The sequence below is a fragment of the Lutra lutra genome, chromosome 3, assembly GCF_902655055.1.
Source record: "Lutra lutra chromosome 3, mLutLut1.2, whole genome shotgun sequence".
Taxonomy (NCBI): domain Eukaryota; kingdom Metazoa; phylum Chordata; class Mammalia; order Carnivora; family Mustelidae; genus Lutra; species Lutra lutra.
Window position 1 is genome coordinate 91312885 of NC_062280.1, and position 22232 is coordinate 91335116.

A 22232-nucleotide genomic window follows, 5' to 3' on the forward strand; every position below is an offset into this window, starting at 1 on the left:
GATCATGACCTGAGCCGAAGGCAGCGGCTTAACCCACTGAGCCACCCAGGCGCCCTAATTCATTTATTTGACAGAGATCACAAGTAGGCAGAGAGGCAGGCAGAGAGAGGGGAAGGGAAGCAGGCTCCCCGCTGAGCAGAGAGCCCGATGTGGGGCTCCATCCCAGGACCCTGGGATCATGACCTGAGCAGAAGGCAGAGGCTTTAACCTACTGAGCCACCCAGGTGCCACTGAGAGATTGACCTCTTATTTTTTACCCTTTCTTCCAGGGATTTACCTTCATTAAATCTAAATTATCCAATCTGTAAGGGAAAAAGAACTCAGTACATTTCTATAATTTTTATTTAGATATTTAAATAAATCTGACTCAAGGATAATTTCCTTCAATTTACAAACTTTGAGTGATTAGTGCTTGTTACTACTCTTATTTTGCAAGTGTTTAAAAGGATTGAAAAATCTTAAATTCTCTGATCTCATGCAAAATATTTCATAACTTCTTAGGTCATAAACAATGAGAAATAATTGCCTTAGTGAAGATACTAAGACTGATTTTTTTAAGTTTCTTATTTACTTTTTTTAAGTGTGTAGAATTTCATGTACAAATTTAATTTATTTAAATTTAAAAATAAATATTCAGAGTCACAATTAAAACAACAAGAAAATGTAAATAAGTAGATATTTTCCATAGAGTGAAACATCTGGTAAATTGTCACTATTTCATCTTTTTTTTGAGATGATGATGATTATTATTATTAATTTAATCCCCTTCACCTATTTCACCATCCCCCCACCAACTTCCCCTCTCTGGAAATCATTTGTTTGTTCTCCCTAGTTAAAACTCGATTTTTTGCTTTGTCTCTTTTTTTTCCCTCTGTTCATCTGTTTTGTTTCTTCAATTTTATATTTAAGTGAAATTATATGATATTTGTCTTCCTGACTGACTTATTTCACTTAGTATTATACCCTCTAGATCCATCCACTTTGTTGCAAATGGCAAGATTTCATTCTTTCATTATGGTGGAGGAATATTTCATTGTATATACATAATACATCTTTATCCATTCATCTTATGATGGACACTTGTGTTGTTTCCATAGCTTAGGTATTGTAAATAATGGTGCAGTAGGGACGCCTGGGTGGCTCAGTTGGTTAAGCCGCTGCCTTCGGCTCAGGTCATGATCCCAGCATCCTGGGATCGAGTCCCACATCAGGCTCCTTGTTCTGTGGGGAGCCTGCTTCTCCCTCTGCCTCTGCCTGCCACTCTGTCTGCCTGTGCTCGCTCTCTCTCTCTCTCTCTGACAAATAAATAAATAAAAAAAAAATAATAATGGTGCAGTAAAAATAGGGTTGCATATACCTTTTTGAATTAGTGCTTTTGTGTTCTTTGGATAAATATGCAGTAGTGGAATTACTGGATCATATGGTAAATCTATTTTTAATTTTTTGAGGAACCTCCATATTGTTTTCCACAGTGGTTGCACCAATTTGCATTCCCACCAACAGTGCACAGGGGTTCTAAAAATATACATGTAATCTAAGGGTTAAAGAAATTAGTAGCATTTTATGGATACAAAATTAAAGATTCTTGAATTTTCATTTTCTAGTATTTTATAATTACGTGGTTTAAATTATGCTGTGGGTCATAGTATACTCCTTAAAAAACCTAATTCAGAAAAAATGATATATAAAACAACTTCCTTATGTGACATATTAATTGTATCCTGTAAACTTTCTTATAAAATCATGATTAAATATATATTTATATATTCACATGTGTAACATGTACATAATAAAAAATTAGAAGGAAATGGGATACATTTACCATATTTTTCTGTTTACTGTTATCTCATTTAGAAGCTGGAATGAAAAAATGTTTTCTTCATGGTACCTTAGTTTTTCCTCTGGAAAATGAAACCCAAAAACCTAGAGTAATGCTATCTTATGCTGCAGATAAATTACATTAATGTTTCTTGAAAGATACACTTAAAAATATATGACTAGGCCTTTCAGGATAGCAATGTTTCTGAAACATTTCCTATGACTGGTTTTAAGGTAGGCTGAAAAGCTCAAATTTTATTCTCTCTTACACTGAGGCCCAGTTTTTACTTGAAATACTTCTTCTGCACTTAGACAATTAAAAGGGGAGGGGTGACTTAGAGTCTGTTTGACTTGCTTTCTTCTTATTTTTAATTAAGAACATATGTGGCAAGAAATACTTAATATTCTACATGTATTTATTTTCAATCTTAAAAATTATAATGTTTAAGTGAGGAAGAGCCATTGATGAGTGGAATAAAAAGATCTCAATATTTATAGTGTAGAGGTTAAGTATTTTGGAGGTCAGCAAGTTTTCTTAGTAGTGAATATCAAGTAGTTTTCACTGATTTTTTTTCTCCTAGCCTGGAATACAAATTATTTTACTGAATACTTGAGTATTCATATTTCAGTGTTTGTTTTTTGACTATAATACACAACAGTATTGAGAATGAACTTGATAAATGTATGTTGAAGCTTCCTCTTAGTATAACATTTATAAATAGCATTCATATAATTTATTTGATTAAAGTGGTATGAAATTCTAATAGAAAATCTCTTATCAGTCTAGGATGTTATCTGTGGGAGACAAGATATTATTGCTGAAGTAAATGACTTAATGGAGTATAGATTTTGCTCCCAGATTACAAAAAAAGTTTGGAAGAAAATGGAATGGTTAGGGCTCATTACAAATTGATGAAATAGAAAATCTTAATTCATAAGAACTGGTGGGTATAGGAAGAGTTCATGTTGTAATGATACTGTGTTCATCTACCCAAAGCTCCTATTACCCAAGTGTAATCATACTTTAAAATTGCTTAGGTTTTGCCATTCTGGAAGATATGTATGGAGGTTCTCCAGAGTTAAAAATAGAATTACCCTGCATCCCAGCAATTGAGCTACTAGGTATTTACCCAAAAGATACAAAAATACTGATTCAAAGGACATGCACTTTGATGTTTATAGCAGCATTATTAACAATAGCCAAATTTTGGAAAGAGTCCAAATGTTCATTGACTGAGAAGTGGATATATACCACATCTTCTTTAGATAAGATAGATGATAGATAGATAGATAGATAGATGATACATAGGTGTGGTGTGCGGTGCGTGTGTGTGTGTGTGCGTGCGTGCGTGCGTGTGTGTGTGTGTGTGTGTGTGTAAAATGGAATATTACTCAGCCATCAAAAAGAATGGAATCTTGTTATTTTCAACGATGTGGATAGAGCTAGAGTGTATTATGCTAATCAAAATAAGTCCATCAGAGAAAGACAAACCCCATATGATTTTACTCATGTGGAATTTAAGAAACAAATCAGCTAAACACAGGGAAAGGGAACCAAAAAGAAGAGATGGCAGCAAACTGTAAGAAACTCTTAGCTATACAGAATAAACTGAGGGTTGCTGGAGGGAAGATGGATGGTTGATGGGCTAACTGGGTGATGGGGATTAAGGAGGGCACTTATTGTGATGAGCACTGGGTGTTTTTTGTAGTCCTGAATCACTAAATTCTACTTCTGAAACCAAGTTCTTCTTTATTTACTGACAAATTATTTATTGGTGCAGCACCTTAAAGAGCTGTCTCTGTATTGGCTATCCTATCTACCCCTCTTTCCTTAAAAGGTTTAAAGACTTAAGAGTAATGAAGAATCATCAGTGTTATTATTTTTGTTAAATCATCAGTGTTACTATTGCATCAGAAGAAAACAGACTATAGGCTTTTAGCTGTCCAAGTCAATCCATTCATCTTTCTCTCTCTCTGTCTTTTGATAAATTGTGGATGAAGCATGCACTTCATCATTTAAAAGACATTTGCCCTGGATTCACCTACAGCAAATGGTTACAATAGCTTTAAACATGTCTAAATATTTTGTTTTGAACATAATTCAAGGAAAGCAGTATTCTTAATATTAAAACACGATTGAAAGTACTGTAAAATGCTGGCATAATGAATCCATTTTCTCAGGATATCTTTTTGATAGAAAGATTCCATTTTCTGAATAACACCTAGTTCTGTGGTTTTAAATCAGTATGTGGCACTGGTAGACAGGAAAGTGGTTGCAACATTAAGAAGACATTAACCCACTTCCTAGGGTTGAGCTATATAATTGTGAACTGTCAGAACGGTGTTGCTTTTCAGATTCATTTTTCCTTCAAAAATATTCAGTGAATAATTTTTTAAAATGATTATGACAGATAAAAGGAAAATGTGTTTACAAAGTTTAAGCTTTTCAAGCAATAGCTGAATAATACAGAAAATATCAAATTTTATTTCATGGACTCCTTTACTATCAACAGTCTCTAAGACTGTTCCACCTATTCTCTTTTTTTTTTTTTTTTAAGAATTTTTTATTCATTTATTTGACAGAGAGAGATCACAAGCAGGCAGAGAGACAGGCAGAGAGAGAGGAGGAAGCAGGCTCCCTGCTGAGCAGAGAGCCCGATGTGGGGCTCGATCCCAGGACCCTGAGATCATGACCCGAGCCGAAGGCAGCGGCTTAACCCACTGAGCCACCCAGGCGCCCACCACCTATTCTCTTAAGAATCTAAGTCTTTATTAGTCTAAATCTGTTGTCTTTAGATCACTAGCTGTGTGTGTGTGTGTGTGTGTGTGTGTGTGTGTGTGTGTGATAATAGAACGTGTAGGGAGTCATGCATTGGTTTTAAGAAACTTTGTTTTCTAAACTTGTTTCTGCAACTTACTTGGTGAACATTGAAACTTATTTCCTGAATTAAAAATATATACCATCTTTTTAAATTTTTCTTATTTTTTTAAAGATTTTATTTATTTATTTGACAGAGATCACAGGTAGGCAGAGAGGCAGGCAGAGAGAGAGAGAGGAGGAAGCAGGCTTCCTGCTGAGCAGAGAGCCCGATGTGAGGCTTGATCCCAGGAGGCTGGGATCATGACTTGAGCCAAAGGTAGAGGCTTTAACCCCCTGAGCCACCCAGGTGCCCCAAAAATATATACCATCTTATTTCATGGGATAGTTATAATAAGGACAACTAATTTAAGTTTCTTCTCTTACATTTAACATTTTTTAAATTTTACCTTTTTAACAAAAAATCCTCAAAATATTGGGGCACCTGGGTGGCTCAACTGGTTAAGCAGTGGGCTTTAACTCAGGTCAGACCCTGGAATCAAGCCACATGTCAGGCTTCCTGCTCAGTGAGGAGTCTGCTTCTCCCTCTGCCCCTCACCCACTGCTCATGCTCTCTCTCTTTCAAATAAATTAATAAGATCTTCTAAAAAAAATTCTCAAAATGCTACAAAAGTTGAGATAATAGTATAATGTACCCCTTGTACAAGTTACTCCACTTCAGTAATTTGTAATATATGTTAAGTTTTGTTTCTTAAAGAGCCCTCACACTTCTAATCTATGGATGATTTTGAAGTATCTTTTAGACATTTAAACATTGTGTCTTTAAGCATTTTAGTGTATAATTGTAAATGATAGGACATTATTTTTTGTATTTAGCTTTCATAATCAAAATACTTTTATTTTATCTTAATAAATAGTACTCCCTTAATTCATCAAAATATCCAGTCAAAATGTTTGCAATTATCTTTTTAAAAAATAATTGAGTCTGAATCATAATTTACATAAGATAAATTCACTGAATTTAAATATACAGTTTGGTGACATTTGAGAAATGTATAAGATTATATAATGACTACCACAATAAACACATAGCACACTTATATCACATTGTATCACTCCATAATGTTTCCTCATATGCTTTTATTGACTGGGACATATGATTGGTGCATGTTTAATTAAAAAAAATGTTAAAGAGTGACTATACCATTTAACTGTCCCACCAACAGCATATGAGAGTTCTGCTTACTCCACATTCTCATCCATTCTGGAGTGTATATTAATATTTCATTATGACTTTAACTTCCATTTTCTTATGCTAATAATGTTGAGCATCTTTTCATGTGGCTACTGGCCACTTACCTAATTTCTTTGTGAAATAGCTGTTAGTATCTTTTGTTGATCTTTATTCCTTTACTTATTTTTTTTTAATTTGCCTTCTTATGATTGAGTCCTAGGGTATTTTATTTACTTTGATTCTAAGTACTTTGCCTGATAAATATGATATGCATATTTTATCCTACTCTGTGGCTTGCCTTGTATCCATATATTTTATCTTTGTTTAGTAATGTATCTGAAGGGAAAAGCATTTTAATTTTGATGAATTTGAATTTATCAATCTTTTTTTATGGTTCATGTTATTTGCATTTATCTAAGAAATTTTTGTCTACCTCAAAATAAAAAAATATATATTTTATTTTGTTTCCTTCCAGACGTTTTATAATTTTAGGGGGAAACAATTCAGGCTTTCACTAATAAGTAATACCCTTGCTTTAGGGTATTCATTAATATCCTTTATTGGTTTGAGGAAATTTCCTTTTGCTTCCAATTTGCTGATCATTTTATCAAGAATTGGTTTTGATTTTCATCAGATGTTTTCTCTACATCTATTAACATAACATGATTTTTCTGCTTTATTTCATGAATACATATAGTGAATTACATATTATTGTTTTTTTGAATATTCAAATAATTATGAATTCCTGAGATACACTACACTTGATCATCATGTAGTATTGTTTCCATATCAGGTTAGATCAGAATTATTATTTTTTGTTTAAAATATTTGCATGGATAACAAATATTGACCTGTGATTTTCTTTCTCTGTAATGTCTTTTTTAGATTTAGTTGTTAGGGTTATTCTACTTTCACAGAGTGAGTTGGAAAGCATTTCCTTCTTCTCTGTTTTCTGAAAAAGTTTGTGCAGGTCTTGTTTCTTTCTTGACTATATGAGAGAAGTCACTATTGAAACCATCTGGGCCTGCAGGTCTTCCTTTCTCCTTTCCTCTTCCCTTCCGTCCTTTTGTCCTTCTGTCCTTTCTGTACACACACACACTCACACACACACACACACACACACACACACACACACACACATATTTATATCCAGTTGTTTCAACTCCATTTGTTGAAAAGATCACCTTTTCCTCAAAAGTACTTTTGAGCTAATTCTTGAAGGGGTGAGCTAGTTGGCCAAGTGGGTATTTTAGAGAAGCATCTCTCAGGCACTGAGAACAGCCTGTGTGAGATCCTTATATGTGCTTCCTATGTTTGAGACACAATCAGACACAAATTGTGCCCAGAATAGAGCGCCAATATGGAGAATAATAGGTGATAATTACAGAGAGGTACTGGCATCAGGTCATACAAGACATCATAAACCATTTCAAGGACTTTGAAGAATCTTAAAAAAGATTAGATGTATAGATACACTCATATCTGAATGTAAAAAGGTTGTTACCTTTTGCTTACATTTTTTGTGTGTTACTGTTAATTTTTTTTTGTTTTGAGTTTCTGCTTCATCTAATAGATTTCTATTGAATAAGATTAATTTTAAATTGAGACACATTTCTACAGTATGTTTCTTAATTTTAAAGATTATAGGCAATCACCCTTAACAACTATGTAAGACTTTTTGTAATTTTAAAAGTAAGCAGCATTTTACAAGAATGTATTATCACTCAAGAAACTGATGACAGTGTTCACTTCTGAGGAAAAGGATGTGAGGTTGGGAATTGGAGGTGGAAATGAATGTGTGCATGATTATTCTAATTGTTAAAAATAAGTTCACCTCATTTTATATGTAAATTATGCTTCAGCACAGTTGATTGAAAAAACTATGTATAGTAAGGAAGATGTGTTTGTGAAAGTATATATAGTCAATGCAGCCTATCCTGCAGTAGTTTTCATTGAGTTTTTATTTTTTCAAGTTCTATCTTTTAATTTGATTAATAAAGAAGAATTTTAAGATGATATTACCACATATTTATGAAAATTCAAATAGAGTTTTATTAACTCACCTTGCTACCGTTACATATAATTTTATAAATATTTCCACATTTATTGAAGTGACCTTGGAGTAGCCTATGACCACACATATAAAATTTAATCAATATAATATATCAATAAAATAATATCATATATTATTTTATATATTATAAATAATGATAATATAATATAAATAAAAATGCTTAAGTAAACATTTTGGGTATAACTTTTTTTTTAAAGATTTCATTCATTTATTTGACAGAGAGAGATCACAAGTAGGCAGAGAGGCAGGCAGAGTGAGAGAGGGGGAAGCAGGCTCCCCACTGAGCAGAGAACCCGATGTGGGGCTCGATCCCAGGACCCTGGGATCATGACCTGAGCTGAAGGCAGAGGCTTTAATCCACTGAGCCACCCAGGCACCCCTGGATATAACTTTCAATCACAAATCTTTCATCCCTTTCTCAAAGTGACATTTAACAAATCAAATGAGTATTATTTTTAAAAATCTTTATTTTTTTAATATAAATTCAGTTAGCCAAGGTATAGTACATCATTGGTTTTTGATATAATGTTTAATGATTCATCAGTTCAGTAAGTTCAGTATAACATCCAGCCCTCATCGCATTACATGTCTTCCTGAGTGCCCATCACGCAGTTACCCCATCCCCCTGCCCATCTCTTTCCACAACTCAAATGAGGGTTATTTTTTTCGTTTTGTTTTGTTTTGGCTGGCAAATATTTAGAATGTTTAGAACAGCGAATGTTTAGAATGTTTAGAACAGTATGTTCCAAAGAGATATAACCCCTTCCTCACACATACAATAAACAAAAAATCTTCGATTTCCAAAATTGGAAATCAGTTACAGTTCTAAAACTCAAGGTGATAGGAGTTTCAAGACAGCTTAAGTGTAATATGGCTTGCTTAATTAAAATCACTTCTTTTTAGTTTTCCCTCAAAGTTAATAAATTTGACATAATAACCTTTGTGAATCTTACCAGAAATTTCCAGTTGACATGCAACAAAACAAGAAATGGAACTCAAGGATCTTACCAAAGCAGATATTAATTTTACTTCTAAGCATAGGTTTGATGATGCGATGATCTCAGAAGTTGAAAATATATAGTTTACAAATGGAAATCTCCTGTAAAAATTTATTTTTTAAGTTGATTCTTTATCATTCTTAATAGTTTTAGAAGTAAGTTTTAGAAATAAATAGAATATTTTTTAGAATTATAAATAGAATTTTAGTTATGATTCTATTATATCTATATTTATAATATGTAATATATTATATAAATATTTATATTAGTATACTATATTTTAATTATGTTATTAATATATTATATATTAATATATACAAATAATATGTATATATTTATATATAATATATATTATACATTATATATTTATATATATGTTTGTAATCTATAATTATAAACAGAACTATAAGGAGAATAGTTTTTTTAGAAATAAGTAAGTTATTTAGAAATAAATAGAAATAAGACTGAGGGTATTTTAAAGTACTACCTTTACAAGCTTATTTCATTGCTTCTTCATCATGCAAAAATAATTATAGCAAACATTTATGAAAAGCTTACAATGTAACCATGTTAAGTGTTGTATTAATATTATTTAACAGTTTCTAAAATTTTATGATACCTATTAACTCTGTTTTTGTTAGAAAAGAAGAAAGAAAGACCTGGAGAAGTGAAATAACAATTTATGTTGCACAATAAGAAAAAGTTTGAAAATAGTCCCAATCATTCTAACTTCAGAGCTCAGGCTGTTAATCCTAGGCTGTATGTCTTTACAAATATAGCGTTAAATTAATTTGTTTCTACCCTTTCCCCTGTGTAGTTTTATTCATACTTACACACACTGGAAAACACATCTTCATGCATACAAATAATCATCCTTTTGTGTAGGATACTTGTTCTTTCTTTTTTTTTTTTACTCTTACAATGTAGCATCTAAAATAATATTTGATTTTTGTAGATATTCAGTAAAACCCAATTTGAAAAATTAAGACTGGCATTTCAGTATAGCTTTGACACATGAGGTTTTGATTTAATATATACTTCTTTGACTAGCTCTTCACTTTTTCTAGTAAAATATTAAAATGCCAGGAGAGTTGTATTTAGACAATGATCTAGAGAGTAACAGCACTGAAATATTTATCAAAGGCATGAATGTGATCCTGAGAAGATTATGCCTACAGTGTTTCAGTAAAACACAAATTTAGTAATACCGTTTTACAAAGAAAAGATTGTATCTTTAGGTACACAACCAAATAAAGTACAAAGCTGAGTTCAAATTTCATATAAATATACCTTTAAAAAGTAAGAAGCAAAGGAAAGAAACCCAAACACGAGAAAAAGTGTTTTTAATTACTCTTTTAATTTACTTTTTAATTACTCTTGTATTAAGTGATTTGATAAATAATCACTGAACATTAAATATGTTCTATTCTAAGCATTTGATTTATGAAAATGAAAAGATAGAATTGCTGATTTCAAGTATTCCAGTCTTGCCAGGAAGATGGATAAAGTATAAGCTCTTATGATATTCTCTGTTGAGCATTATGAATGTGTGTAGAAACTGTCTGGATATGCAGAGGAAGGAGCCATTTTGCTTTGGGCAGGAAGGAAAGGATTCTCAAGGAAGTCAAGTCACTCCTGAATGGGTCTCACAGTGACATTTTTTAATGGAATTCAAAGCAGAAATAACTTACTGAAAAAGAGATTCAGGTTTTTTTTTAAGTTTATTCTTTATTAATACTATCAGCTTTTGATTCTCAAACTGTCTAATATATCTAAACAGAAATTTGGCTAAACTATAACTTTATTACTGCAATCATATATGAAGGCACAATAATCAAAACATTAGAAACTTGCTCAAATTCTAGTTAGGAGTGGCTATAACACTTCGGGGATATTAGTTTATTTTTTTAGTCCTTTGTGTGCCCTTAGGTAATAGCTTAACCTATATTTTTTCCTGAAATAAGAGCAAAGCTGAGTCATTGTTTTTTACTATTCCATTTTATAGATTAGGAGACTGAGGTAAATAACTTATTTGGGGAAAAATAATGAATCTCAGAATAGGGTTCCCTTCTCCTACTTCTCTCAGTTATATCCTCTAGATCTTTTTCCCACATTCTTCCACCTGGTCCTTGCCCCTAGCAGACTTTCTTGTGGTCACCTGATTCATTGTCCTCTGGCATCTGGTTGAGTATGGTCAATAGAGAGATCAGAAAGAAAAGAGTATAAAATCAAAGTAATTCATTCTCTCATCTACCTCTATGATGGGTTTGCCTTTTTAACTGAGTCTGGTAATACAATAGGCAGTCTTTTAGATGATTGCTGTGAATGTTCTTTTCAAATTTGTTTGGATACTAATGACGTTTTGATACTCCATTTTCTTCAAACTCTTCCAAGAAATTTAAATATAGCCAGCTATTCTTAAATGAGATATTTCTCAGTTTTGAGTTGCTGATTGACCACATCACCATCCTCTCCAAGGTTAAAGCAATGGCAGTTGTTTCTTTGCAATCTGTAACACTTTGTCATGCTGACCATGACAGGGGCCAAGTTGTCATTTCTCATGATTATGTACGATCCTGTCAGTGAGACAGTCAACTGGGGTATTTGGGAAGCCTCCTGTTTGCTTGGCTTTTAAATTGTTTGGCTTAACATTTAGCATCTGGGTGTTGGAATTATGTTGTCTGGTTTATAAAACTGAATATTTCTGTATTCTATCATTGGTTCTAGTGCTTTCAATAGGGCACCAGAGAAGTTTTAAGATGGAAAATCATATGATTCATAATTAAATTCCTGACACATGATTTCAAGTCTATGTGGCATCACCAATTTAATTGTCTATCTAGAGGACACATGTGAGATTAAGTGCATGTGTCAAGAAATGCACTTTCTGAATGAACATGAATTCTTATTTTGAAACATGAGCCTATTTATAGGTTCAAGGTGCAAATGCCTCAAAATTTTGCCATACTGATACATTTCCATATGACATGGTAAAGTGCAATTTATGATGACAGATCTTCTGCACTGTAAATAAAGATGCTGATTAGGCTAACAAGGTGCAGTATTTGTGAACTTATGATAAAAATGTTTTAACATGGAGATGAGTAAGTATAATTTAGTGGATTTTCACATCTCCATGTTCCACATGGAACTCTAACCAGTGAAATGAGATGTCTGGAGTCAGCTCAATTCTTAGAAGAACCTATTGTACCCTATTAAAGCAACATGCATAATTATAGACTGAGTTTAATGTTGCTTTTTCCTCTTTCTCTGTGTCAGCAGAAGTAGAGAAGTAAACTACTAGACTCAATCAGTGTTAAAATTCATAAAAGTTGCTGTATACCAAATAGACTTTTGGTAACAACATAGAAAAACTTTCATTGTCATAAGCCTAGCTATTTGTTATCCATTAAAAATAACTTTTTATTTATGTCTAACTATTAGAATTTTGTTTTCATTCTTAGTGATTCGTTGAAGTATGAATTTTGTTCATGCAAAATATGATACTGGATAGAAAAGTGACCCAAAGATATTAGTATAATTCCTAATTTGAAGGATCATAGATAAAATAATAAAGACAGCACATTACATATATGCTAATATCAAAGAATTTCTTTACTTTCTTTAACTAAGGCAAATTTTTTTACAGATTTTATTTATTGAGAGAGAGAGAAAGTGAGAGACAGTGCAAGCTCGGGGAGGGGCAGATGGAGAGGGAGCAGCAAACTCCCCGCTGAACAGGAAGCCCAATATGGAACTTGATTCTAGGACACTTGGATCATGACTAGAGCTGAGGGTAGATGCTTAACCGACTGAGTCACCCATGCACCCTGCAAATTTTATATAGAAAATTGAAATCAGATCTCAGTTGCTTTGGATCTGAAATAGCCTCAAATCACTTAGTAAATCTGTGACCTTGCATTGATTGTATAACCTTGTTAAGCTTCAATCCTTATCAATGAATGTGTGAGGAAATGGTCTCTAATTATCTGTTAATGTGGAGATTAGAATTAGGTTTTATATGTGTAATGCATACATATCCCATATACTGTAAGCATTCATGAAATGTTAGCTTTCACTGTTCACAAAAAAATTAATAATAATAATAAAAAATTAAAAAGGTAAAAGGACAAATGAATGAATGAACGAGTGAAAAGCCTCATGAGTTTGGATAAAAAGTGAATCAGGAAGTCCTTGGTTTGCAAATACTGCTCTGCTATTTGCATTCTTCACCCTTCTGAAAACATCAAGTGTTATCCCTTTCCTGGACAAATGCAGTGGATCTTAATTGGTATCTCTGCAGCTCTTTCATTTTTATCTAATCTAGTCTCTACACCAGAGGCAGAATGATCTTTAAAACTGTGAACCAATAATGATATTAGTGTGCTTAAAAAACATGAGAGATTTACTATAACTTTCAGAACAAAATTCAGGTTTGTAGCCTTGATTGGAAGGCCCTGTACGTTTGCCCTTCTGGCCTTTCTCACCCTGCCCCTCATGAGATCCTCTTAGATGTCTGAACGACCCATATGCTCCCTTACTCTTTATTCATTTTCCCCACATTTTCTGTTCTCCCTTCTTCTTGGCTTTTACACTGGCTGTTCCCTCTGGTCCAAGTGCTTCCTCTGTTTTTCTCTTTTCTTGTCCTATTGAGTATTCATCATTCCCTTTTTCAGGGAAATCTTCCCAGATAGCACATTAGAGCAGCTATCATTTTCACACTCTCATAGAAAGCAATCTTTCCTTCATCATTTTGATTTTTTTTAGTTTATTAAGACTTAAAATGGATATAAATCTTAAAGCTTGGTTCTTCTAAGGGGAAGGAGTGAAACTGTTAGCTTAATCAGCCCATGCTGATATAAAATACCATAGACTGGGAGGCTTAAGCAACAAGAGGTTTATTTCTTAAAGTTCTAGAGGCTGAGATCAAGATCACCATGCCAATATGATCAGGTTCAGGTGACAACCCTTTTCCTGGCTTGCAGTGCCTGCCTTCTTGCTGGGGGCAGCAGTAGGAGGCAGAGAAAATATATATTCTTACTTCAAAATGATAACTAATTATATCTCTGTGATATAATTATTTATTTTCTTTCTATATTTTTCATGTCACATTCTCTCTTCTGGTTATCTGAGCTCTTCATTCAACTAACAAATATATACTCATGTTTAAACTATTGTTCTCTTCATCCACTGATTTCCTAAAGAGTTGAGAACTATTTGGGTAGGCCACCTGTGGGTTAGGTTTAGAAGCAGAAGTGAAATAAAATGACTAGATGGTAAATCCATTAATTTTCCTTTTATTCCCTCTTTTCTATCCTGCCCCTGCCCACTTAGTCCACGGGAAACACTGTTTTTGTTTGTTTGTTTTGTTTTGTTGTTGTTTTTGTTTGTTTGCATTTTAAATTTATATGAGTGGTATCATATACTATGTGTTTCTTTTTGTCTGGTTTCTTTCACTTGGCATAATTTTTCTGAAAACCATCCATATTGTTACATGTAGCAATAGTTCATCTTTTTCTTTTTTTCTCAATAGTACTGCATTGTATGTGTTAAGGAAAACATATATCCATGATACTTGTTAAATCGTCAATACAGGCTTTTTTTAGGACTATCAAAAGAGATATGAGGGAGTATTGCAATGGAATTTTGTAGTAGGGAGAAAAGATGGGCTCAATACTGAACAGAAGAAAAAGTAGAAATTTATAGTCAAGGAGAGAATGGATGGAAACATCAGAAGTTAAAGGAGGATTCTGCGTACACTGACCTAACAAAATTCTTGGTGATGGTAGGTCAAAGTGATCATACTTCACCAGGGGAGTCCAGGGGATGAAGATATTGATGGTGATTAGGTATCAAGAGTGGGGGAGTCCAGCTAAACTGACATAGTAAAACTCAACTTTTTGCTAAAGTCGAGTTCCTGAGGACATCCCAAGCTTAAGATAATAGAGATATATGCAATTTGTTTATGCATAAATCTGTACATGGATATTAAGTAGCTTATGGTTTTTGCTTATTATAAGTAGAGCTTCTGTGAACATTTGTGTACAAGTCTTTATATAGATATATGCTTTAAGTTCCTTTGGTAAACAAATGCCAAGGAAAGAAGGGTAGATCATATGCTAGTTGTACGTTTAACTTTGTAAGAAAGTGACAAATTGTTTTCCAAGTTTTTGTACCACTTTCTATTCCTGTAAGTTCCTCCATATCCTCACCAATGCTTGGTTTGTCAGCCATTTTAGTTTTATTCTAAGAATGGTGCAGTAATTTTAACTTTACTTCACTAATGTCTCATGATGTCAATAATCTTTTTATATGCTTATTTGTCAAGCATATATATTCTTTAATAAAATATTTATTCAAACCTCTTTCCCATTCTTTGTTAGGTTATATATTCATGATAATTTTGAGTTTTGGAAGTATGGTTTTTTTTTTTCTTCAATATGGGTCCTTTGCTAGACCTAAGATTTGCAAATATTTTTTTAGAATTTGTGACTTATCTTTTCATTGTCTTATCACTATCTTTTGAAGTGTAGAAGTTTTATAATTTGATTGAGTTCATTTTATCAATCTTTTTCATGAATCATGCTTTTGATGTCATACCTAAGAAATCTTTGCTTACCCCAAGGTCATAAAGATTTTCTTCTGTATTTTTCCTTAGAAATTTTATAGTTTTAAATTTTATATTTAGGTTTATGATATGTTTTCAGTTGTTTGTTTGTTTTTTTTAAAGGATGGAACTTTAGTTTCTGTGTATGCATATTTATTTATTCAAGTACCATTTGTTGAAAAAAACTATCTTTTTAAAAAAGTTTTGTTTAAAAATAGTTATCCATGTACATATTGGTCTGTTTGTGAACTTTCTTATCTGTCCCACTGATGTAATTCTCTATCTTTTTCCAATACTACGCTATGTTGGTAACTCTCAATTTATTATGTCCTGAAATGAGGTACTGTTAGTCCACCAACTTATTTTTTGCCTTTTTGTCTTGTTTTTTGTATTCTAGATATTTTGCATTTCCACACACAATTTGGAATTAGCTTGTCAATTTCTAGAAAATATCTGCTGGGTTTTTATTGGCATTAGTTATAATTTACCAATTTGAGGAGAGGTGACATCTTAGTGGTTTTGAATCTTACAAATCATGAATAGGTTATATCTCTTTATTTATTTGGGTTTTTGTTAGTTTCTCTTAACAATGTTTTATAGTTCTTATATTCTTGTACATACTTTTACACATGTAACTAAGTATTTCATATTTATTTATGTCACTGGAAAATTTATTTTATTTTAATTTTCAATTACTTATTGTTAGTATGCACAATTTTTGTAGCAATCTTGTATCATACAGCTTTACTAGGTATATTAGTTAGTCTAAGCAGCTTTTTTCTTGTAGATTTTATTGAATTTTTTTATGTAGAGGATTATGTCACCTGCAAATAAATGCATTTTGATTTCTTCCTCTTCTTCCCCCACCAATTTCTTAGAAATATTGTGTTTTTTGCTTTAATATTCTGACTAGAAAGTCTAGGAAAAGCTTGAGTAGAAGTGAGAGTGATCATTCCTCTTGTTCCTAGTTTAATTTCTATTCTAAGTTTTTATCAGGAATGGATGTTAGATCCTGTAAATAATTTCTCTGCATTTATTGAGATCTTCACATGTGTTGTCTTTTTTTGTCTGTTAGTATGGTAAATTATGCTAATAGGGTTTTTTTAAATGTTAAATCAATCTTTATTTCTATAATAAACCCTACTTCATCATTATATATTATCCATTTTATAGTTCTCTAATAACCATTTTTTAAATATCATTGATTTTTGTCTATTGTTTTTTTTTTTCCTGTGTTCTATTTCTTTGATTTCTCTATCTTTATTTTTTTCCTTTCTATACTTTAGTTTTAGCATTTTTGTTGAGGGAATTAATTTGAGATATTTCTTTTTCTTTTATATCTTTTCTTGCATAGTAGCTTAGTGGTAAATTTTTCATATTTCCATTAAAATACCTGAGTTCTATTCTGGGGAAGAGTTAAGCTATGTGAAACAGTTTGATCTTTGAGGTCTTCCTTTAAGTTTTATTAGGAGTTAGGGCAAAGTTAGTCTAAGGTTGATTATTTGGCATTGTTGAGGCAAGACTCTTCCAGTTACTCTATTCAGACTCTCGTGAACTGGCAAGTTTTCAAATCTGGTTGGCGTTAACAAACACAATTCATGGACCTGTGTGAATTTTGGGAACTCTTCTCTCTGATCTTGTGCATGGCTCTTTCACCAACCTGAAGTTGTATTAGATGTTTGTGCATGTGCTTCGTACTTGGCTGAATCATCCAGGAGAGCCCTATGCAGATACCTAGAGTTCTTTTTCTGTTACATTCTCTTCTCTGACACTCTGCCCTATGAGATCTAACCCCACTGCCCTCTAATTCTCAGCCCTACCCCACTCAAGGAGTTGTCCAGGTTCTGTTGGGTTCTTCTGTTCTAGGCTGCTACCTGAATCTCTCTCAGGCCTTTAGCCATGGCCATCATGAGACTCACTCAGTTTATTTCCTGAATTAATTAGGAATACTTGTCCTTTGTTACTTGATGTCCAATGTGCTGAAAAGCCTTGTTTTATATATTTTATTCAGTTTTGTAGTTGTCTTATTGAGAAGGTAAATCTAGACCTTTATTTTGGTCTAAGTAGAAGTTTTGTTTTTACTTTTAAACTTTTATTGCCAATATATGTATAGCTGGTTTAATCACTCATGGTGAAAACTTCCTGAAGGAAAAGCCTGGGTCTTAAAGTTCTTTATAATCCTTTTATAGTTTTGAGAGCTTGATTAGTGTTCACTGGCTATCTGATGATTCTTAATAAAGATAAATGTTTATTAATAATCACAACCTCATATTTTTGACCTGGTGATTTTGTTTCATAATACTGAGAAAATGCAGTTGCTTATATAAGCTGAATGATTAGTAAATAGAAATATACTTAAAATAATTAATAAACGCATTGTAAATGCTAAGAATGATTAAAACATTTAAAATAAAGCTATAAAGAATTTTATGGTAATACATTTAGTAAAATTCATTTTATCTGATGATTTTTCTATTGATTAATCTTATTTTTTTAATTTTTGAAGCAAAAATAGATGAGGATATAGGAATACCTACATATTCATTTAAAAATATATATATATTTAAATTTATTTCAGGTGATTGTTAAATCTGGGCCAGGAACTTTCCTCAGTTTAGCTGTTTATGACAATTATATCTTCTGGTCAGACTGGGGAAGAAGAGCTATTCTGCGTTCCAACAAATACACAGGGGGAGATACAAAAATTCTTCGTTCTGATATTCCACATCAACCAATGGGAATCATAGCTGTTGCCAATGACACCAATAGCTGTAAGTTACACTAGAAACTAAATGTATGTCTTAATAATATAATCTCTCAAAAAATTATGTTTTCTAGTAATACTTAGTTGGATTTTGTTTTCTTAAATTTCCTGGGGTAGTGTTCAGGATTTGACTACTCAATATATTAAAATTATCTGAAATGCTCAAGGTAACTTCTGTAGTTCTTAATTTATCAACAGAAGAACAATTCCTTTTTAATCACTTGTTTCTGGGAAATTTATTCTCTCTCACTCTCAATCTCTGGATATTCAAATCAAGTTGTTTTCGTGAAAGTAATACTTCTTGATAAGTGAGCTTTACATCTGGGCTTAAAAGTGCTTTAATCACTGGAACATCTACAAAAATTGCAGCCTGAAGTGTCAGTAAGTTTTTAAGTGATACTAGTTTATTTGATGCCATGACATCCTTGACTAATGTTTTAGATGATGAAATGACTTATGTGACATGTTTTTCTAACGTTCTTATCTCTTGTGATGTTTGGATTTTCACCAAAAGTCCTGAATCGTCCTTGGTTATATCTTTGAGAAATGGGGACAGTGTAATAGTTTGCTATTAATTTCTATCTATCATGGAATAGAAATTCAATATAAAATGTTACCAATAAAGTTTCTTCATTGCAGGTGAACTTTCTCCATGTTCCTTATTAAATGGAGGTTGCCATGACCTGTGCCTTTTAACTCCTAATGGGAGAGTAAATTGCTCCTGCAGGGGGGATCGAATATTGCTAGATGACAACAGATGTGTGAGTAAGTAAAGACAATTGAAATGTGATATGATACAGCTACTCAAAGGCATACATGGGGGCGCCTGGGTGGCTCAGTCGTTAAGCCTCTGCCTTCAGCTCAGGGTTCTGGGATTGAGCCCCACATTGGGCTCTCTGCTCAGTGGGGAACCTTCTTCTCCCTCTCCCCTACTTGTGTTCCCTCTCTTGCTGTGTCTCTCTGTCAAGTAAATAAATAAAATATTAAAAAAAAAAAGGTACACATGGACGTTGAAATTGTTTTAGTGTACATGAAGTTGTACTTCCTCCAATCTTAGGTGCCCAGTTGGCATATCTCTCTATTCTAAAAAGAACTTGATTCACCATTCTACTTAGTTGTAACACCATAAGATAGATAATGATAACCAGAACAGTGACAAATGGTGTACCCCTTATTGCAGGTTGGAAGGTGTTGGGTTAGTTAAAGAAATACCAGCAAATCATCCGAAAAGCTGTGGTTACAACTTTGAGAATTAAGTCAATAGCAAAATTAATTAAAGCTGAAATAAACCAATATATAGGCAGTAGATCAGTAGCCTTCTAGTAAAACCACTCAGTATGTCACAGTATGTAAATGAGAGAGAATGGCTCATGCAGCTTATTTGTAATCATTTCCAAACGGTTAATTAAGAATGTAACATTGCAGCCTTGCATGATGTTTATACCTCCCAAAAGGCATTACAATCTTTAATTAGTACCATTACAGTATACACTTATTAGCAGCTAAATTTTCAAACTGTTTTCAAAATAAATAAGAGTTCAAGTATTCCAATGTTGCTATGAGAAATTAGCCAGCAACATAAAGAATGTTAATTTATCTTTAACATTAAGACTATTTGTGTATTAAAAAAACAAGAGACAAACATCTTGGAAACTGGTGAACTCACTCTCAGGATGTGGCTGTAGTTTTGCCTTTTTTTCCCTCTTCTCTATATCCTCATCTTATATGTTCATTTTAGAAAATCAACAGAGCTGAGTATGTATACATTATAAAAATAAGTATCAAGGGCGCCTGGGTGGCTCAGTCAGTTAAGTGGCTGCCTTCGGCTCAGGTCATGATCCTAGGGTCCTGGGCTCAAGTCCCACATCGGGCTCTCTGCTGAGCGAGGAGCCTGTTTCTCCCTCTCCTTCTGCCTCTGCCTGCCTCTCTGCCTACTTGTGTTCTGTCTGTCAAATAAATAAATAAAATCTTAAAAAAAAATAAGTATCAAGATGGTATAAGTATATTCCCTGTTTATCTTCAGTCTTCTTTTGTCTTTATTTACCAGGAAGATCTGTTTTATCTGTTGTGCACTCTAATACAAGCACTTTGATATCATTTTATTTACCTTAAAAACAATTGCACCTAAGATAAGAATATACACGTATCTTTTTGCTTTGAGAATTGGTACCACAATCCAAGGGGCACCTCTTAGTGAAAGAAGTAAAAGACTCCTATTTAAGACTGTGCCAAAGCAAACAAGGGAGTGATGCAATTGGTCAGTGAACTTTAAATGAAGACAGCCAATTTTAATAATCTGGGCCACAGATTCCCGTATTTCTTAGTAATCTAACACTTCCTTGAATTGCTCAGGCAATTGTTTAAACTCTCTCTTTCAGTTTGCTTTTGTGGTTTCAGCTGTAATGGTCTGGATCGGATGCCATCTGTAAGCCTGGAGTGTTAGTCATGCATTAGAATCACTCATGTTTCTTTCACAAGTCACTCCAGGCCAGTAGAAAAGCAATGCTTTCAGTCAAAACAGCAAGGCTTATTTGTATACACTGGATGCCTGTCCTTGCTCCAAAATAGATTAGATACATCTGTCCCTACTAAGCCACCTGCTTCTCTCTATTGATGGGAGGGAATGAATCAGAAAGAAAACTATCTTTTAAACAAGCACAGTTGTATCCACATGCAACTATAGAGTGATACTGGATTCCTCAGAGCAGACAGACCTTTATAGAAGCGTCCTGTATCCATGGTGCATTCATATTGAAATCCTGTGGTCCAGCCAAGAGGCTGGAGAGTGACTTCTTGTCAAATCCATCTTTGGGAAATGAGGATGTTTCTGGCATATCTATGTCCACATCTGAATTAGTTCATCCAGAGCAGTTCATGAATGTTAATGGCATTGTTGAAGGGGTGAAAGGCCATTTATTAACACCTCCTTCAGGACAGTGGAGGGAAAAGCATGTGTTGTCATGACTCTTGACAGAAAGATGAGGCAATTCCATTTTACACAACGTTCCTAACCTTATCAACATCTACAATTGAAATAAGAATAACAAATATAATTGAAGTAATTACCTTGTAAGAGAATTAGAGGACAGCTGAACCACATTTTTGTTTCTGCAAAGAAACATAAAATACTCAATGCTATTTCAATTGAACATAACTAAGCACATATTGTGCTTATATAAGGTTTGATTTTACATAATAAAAACTTTTTTTTGTATTTTCCCTCAAAGGCATAATGATTATAAAACCAAAATTTGCATTTTCAATCATAACAGTTTTCGTTAGAAGTGAGAAGTTAAACAAGATATGCTGCAAGTAGACAGTAAGTTGGGAAAGTCAGTAGCCTCTCAGTAAGTGAATTTTGTTCAGTTCATGCTTGAATGTGATCATGTGCAGTAATGTCAGTACCCTTCTTAACACTTGTTCCTTTGAAGTTAATGATATTTTTAGACTTTTAAATTCTTTGTTACTTTCTCTAAAATGACTTTCTACCCTACCAAATTTAATCTGCACCAAGAAAAAAAGAAAATTGTTTTGGAAAGTGAAGAAAAAAATGAACATTGAAAGAGTTCAGTTAGAAGTCATAGGTAGATAAATAGATAACCTGTAAAAATGAGATAAATTTTAGGAACAATAAAGAAATAAAACACTGGAAACTTTAAGTAGTATTAGTAGCCATGTAATTGAATATTTCTAAAATACAACTTTGAAAAGAAATTGATAGTAAATTATAAAATTAAGCTATGTTTTCTGCACTAGTAGAGATAAATGAATTCTAATTATCTCCAATATAATTAGTATGACTGGATTTCGCTGTACAATTATTCAATGAGCAATGGAGTGAGTATAAGCAAGCAAACAACATATAATGCAAGAACAGAATTGCATTCCAAATGACTGTTGGTAAATCTATAGCTTAAGA

The 22232-nt window shown here is 33.0% G+C and overlaps 1 protein-coding gene across 1 annotated transcript in view; it reads left to right on the forward strand.

Annotated features, from left to right (window-relative positions):
* Window positions 1-22232, forward strand: part of LRP1B (LDL receptor related protein 1B) — a 1982574-nt gene that overhangs the window by 1662484 nt on the left and 297858 nt on the right. The window contains 2 exon segments of the mRNA XM_047722477.1: window positions 18128-18320; window positions 18953-19078. Coding sequence (XP_047578433.1) covers window positions 18128-18320; window positions 18953-19078 — 319 coding nt within the window.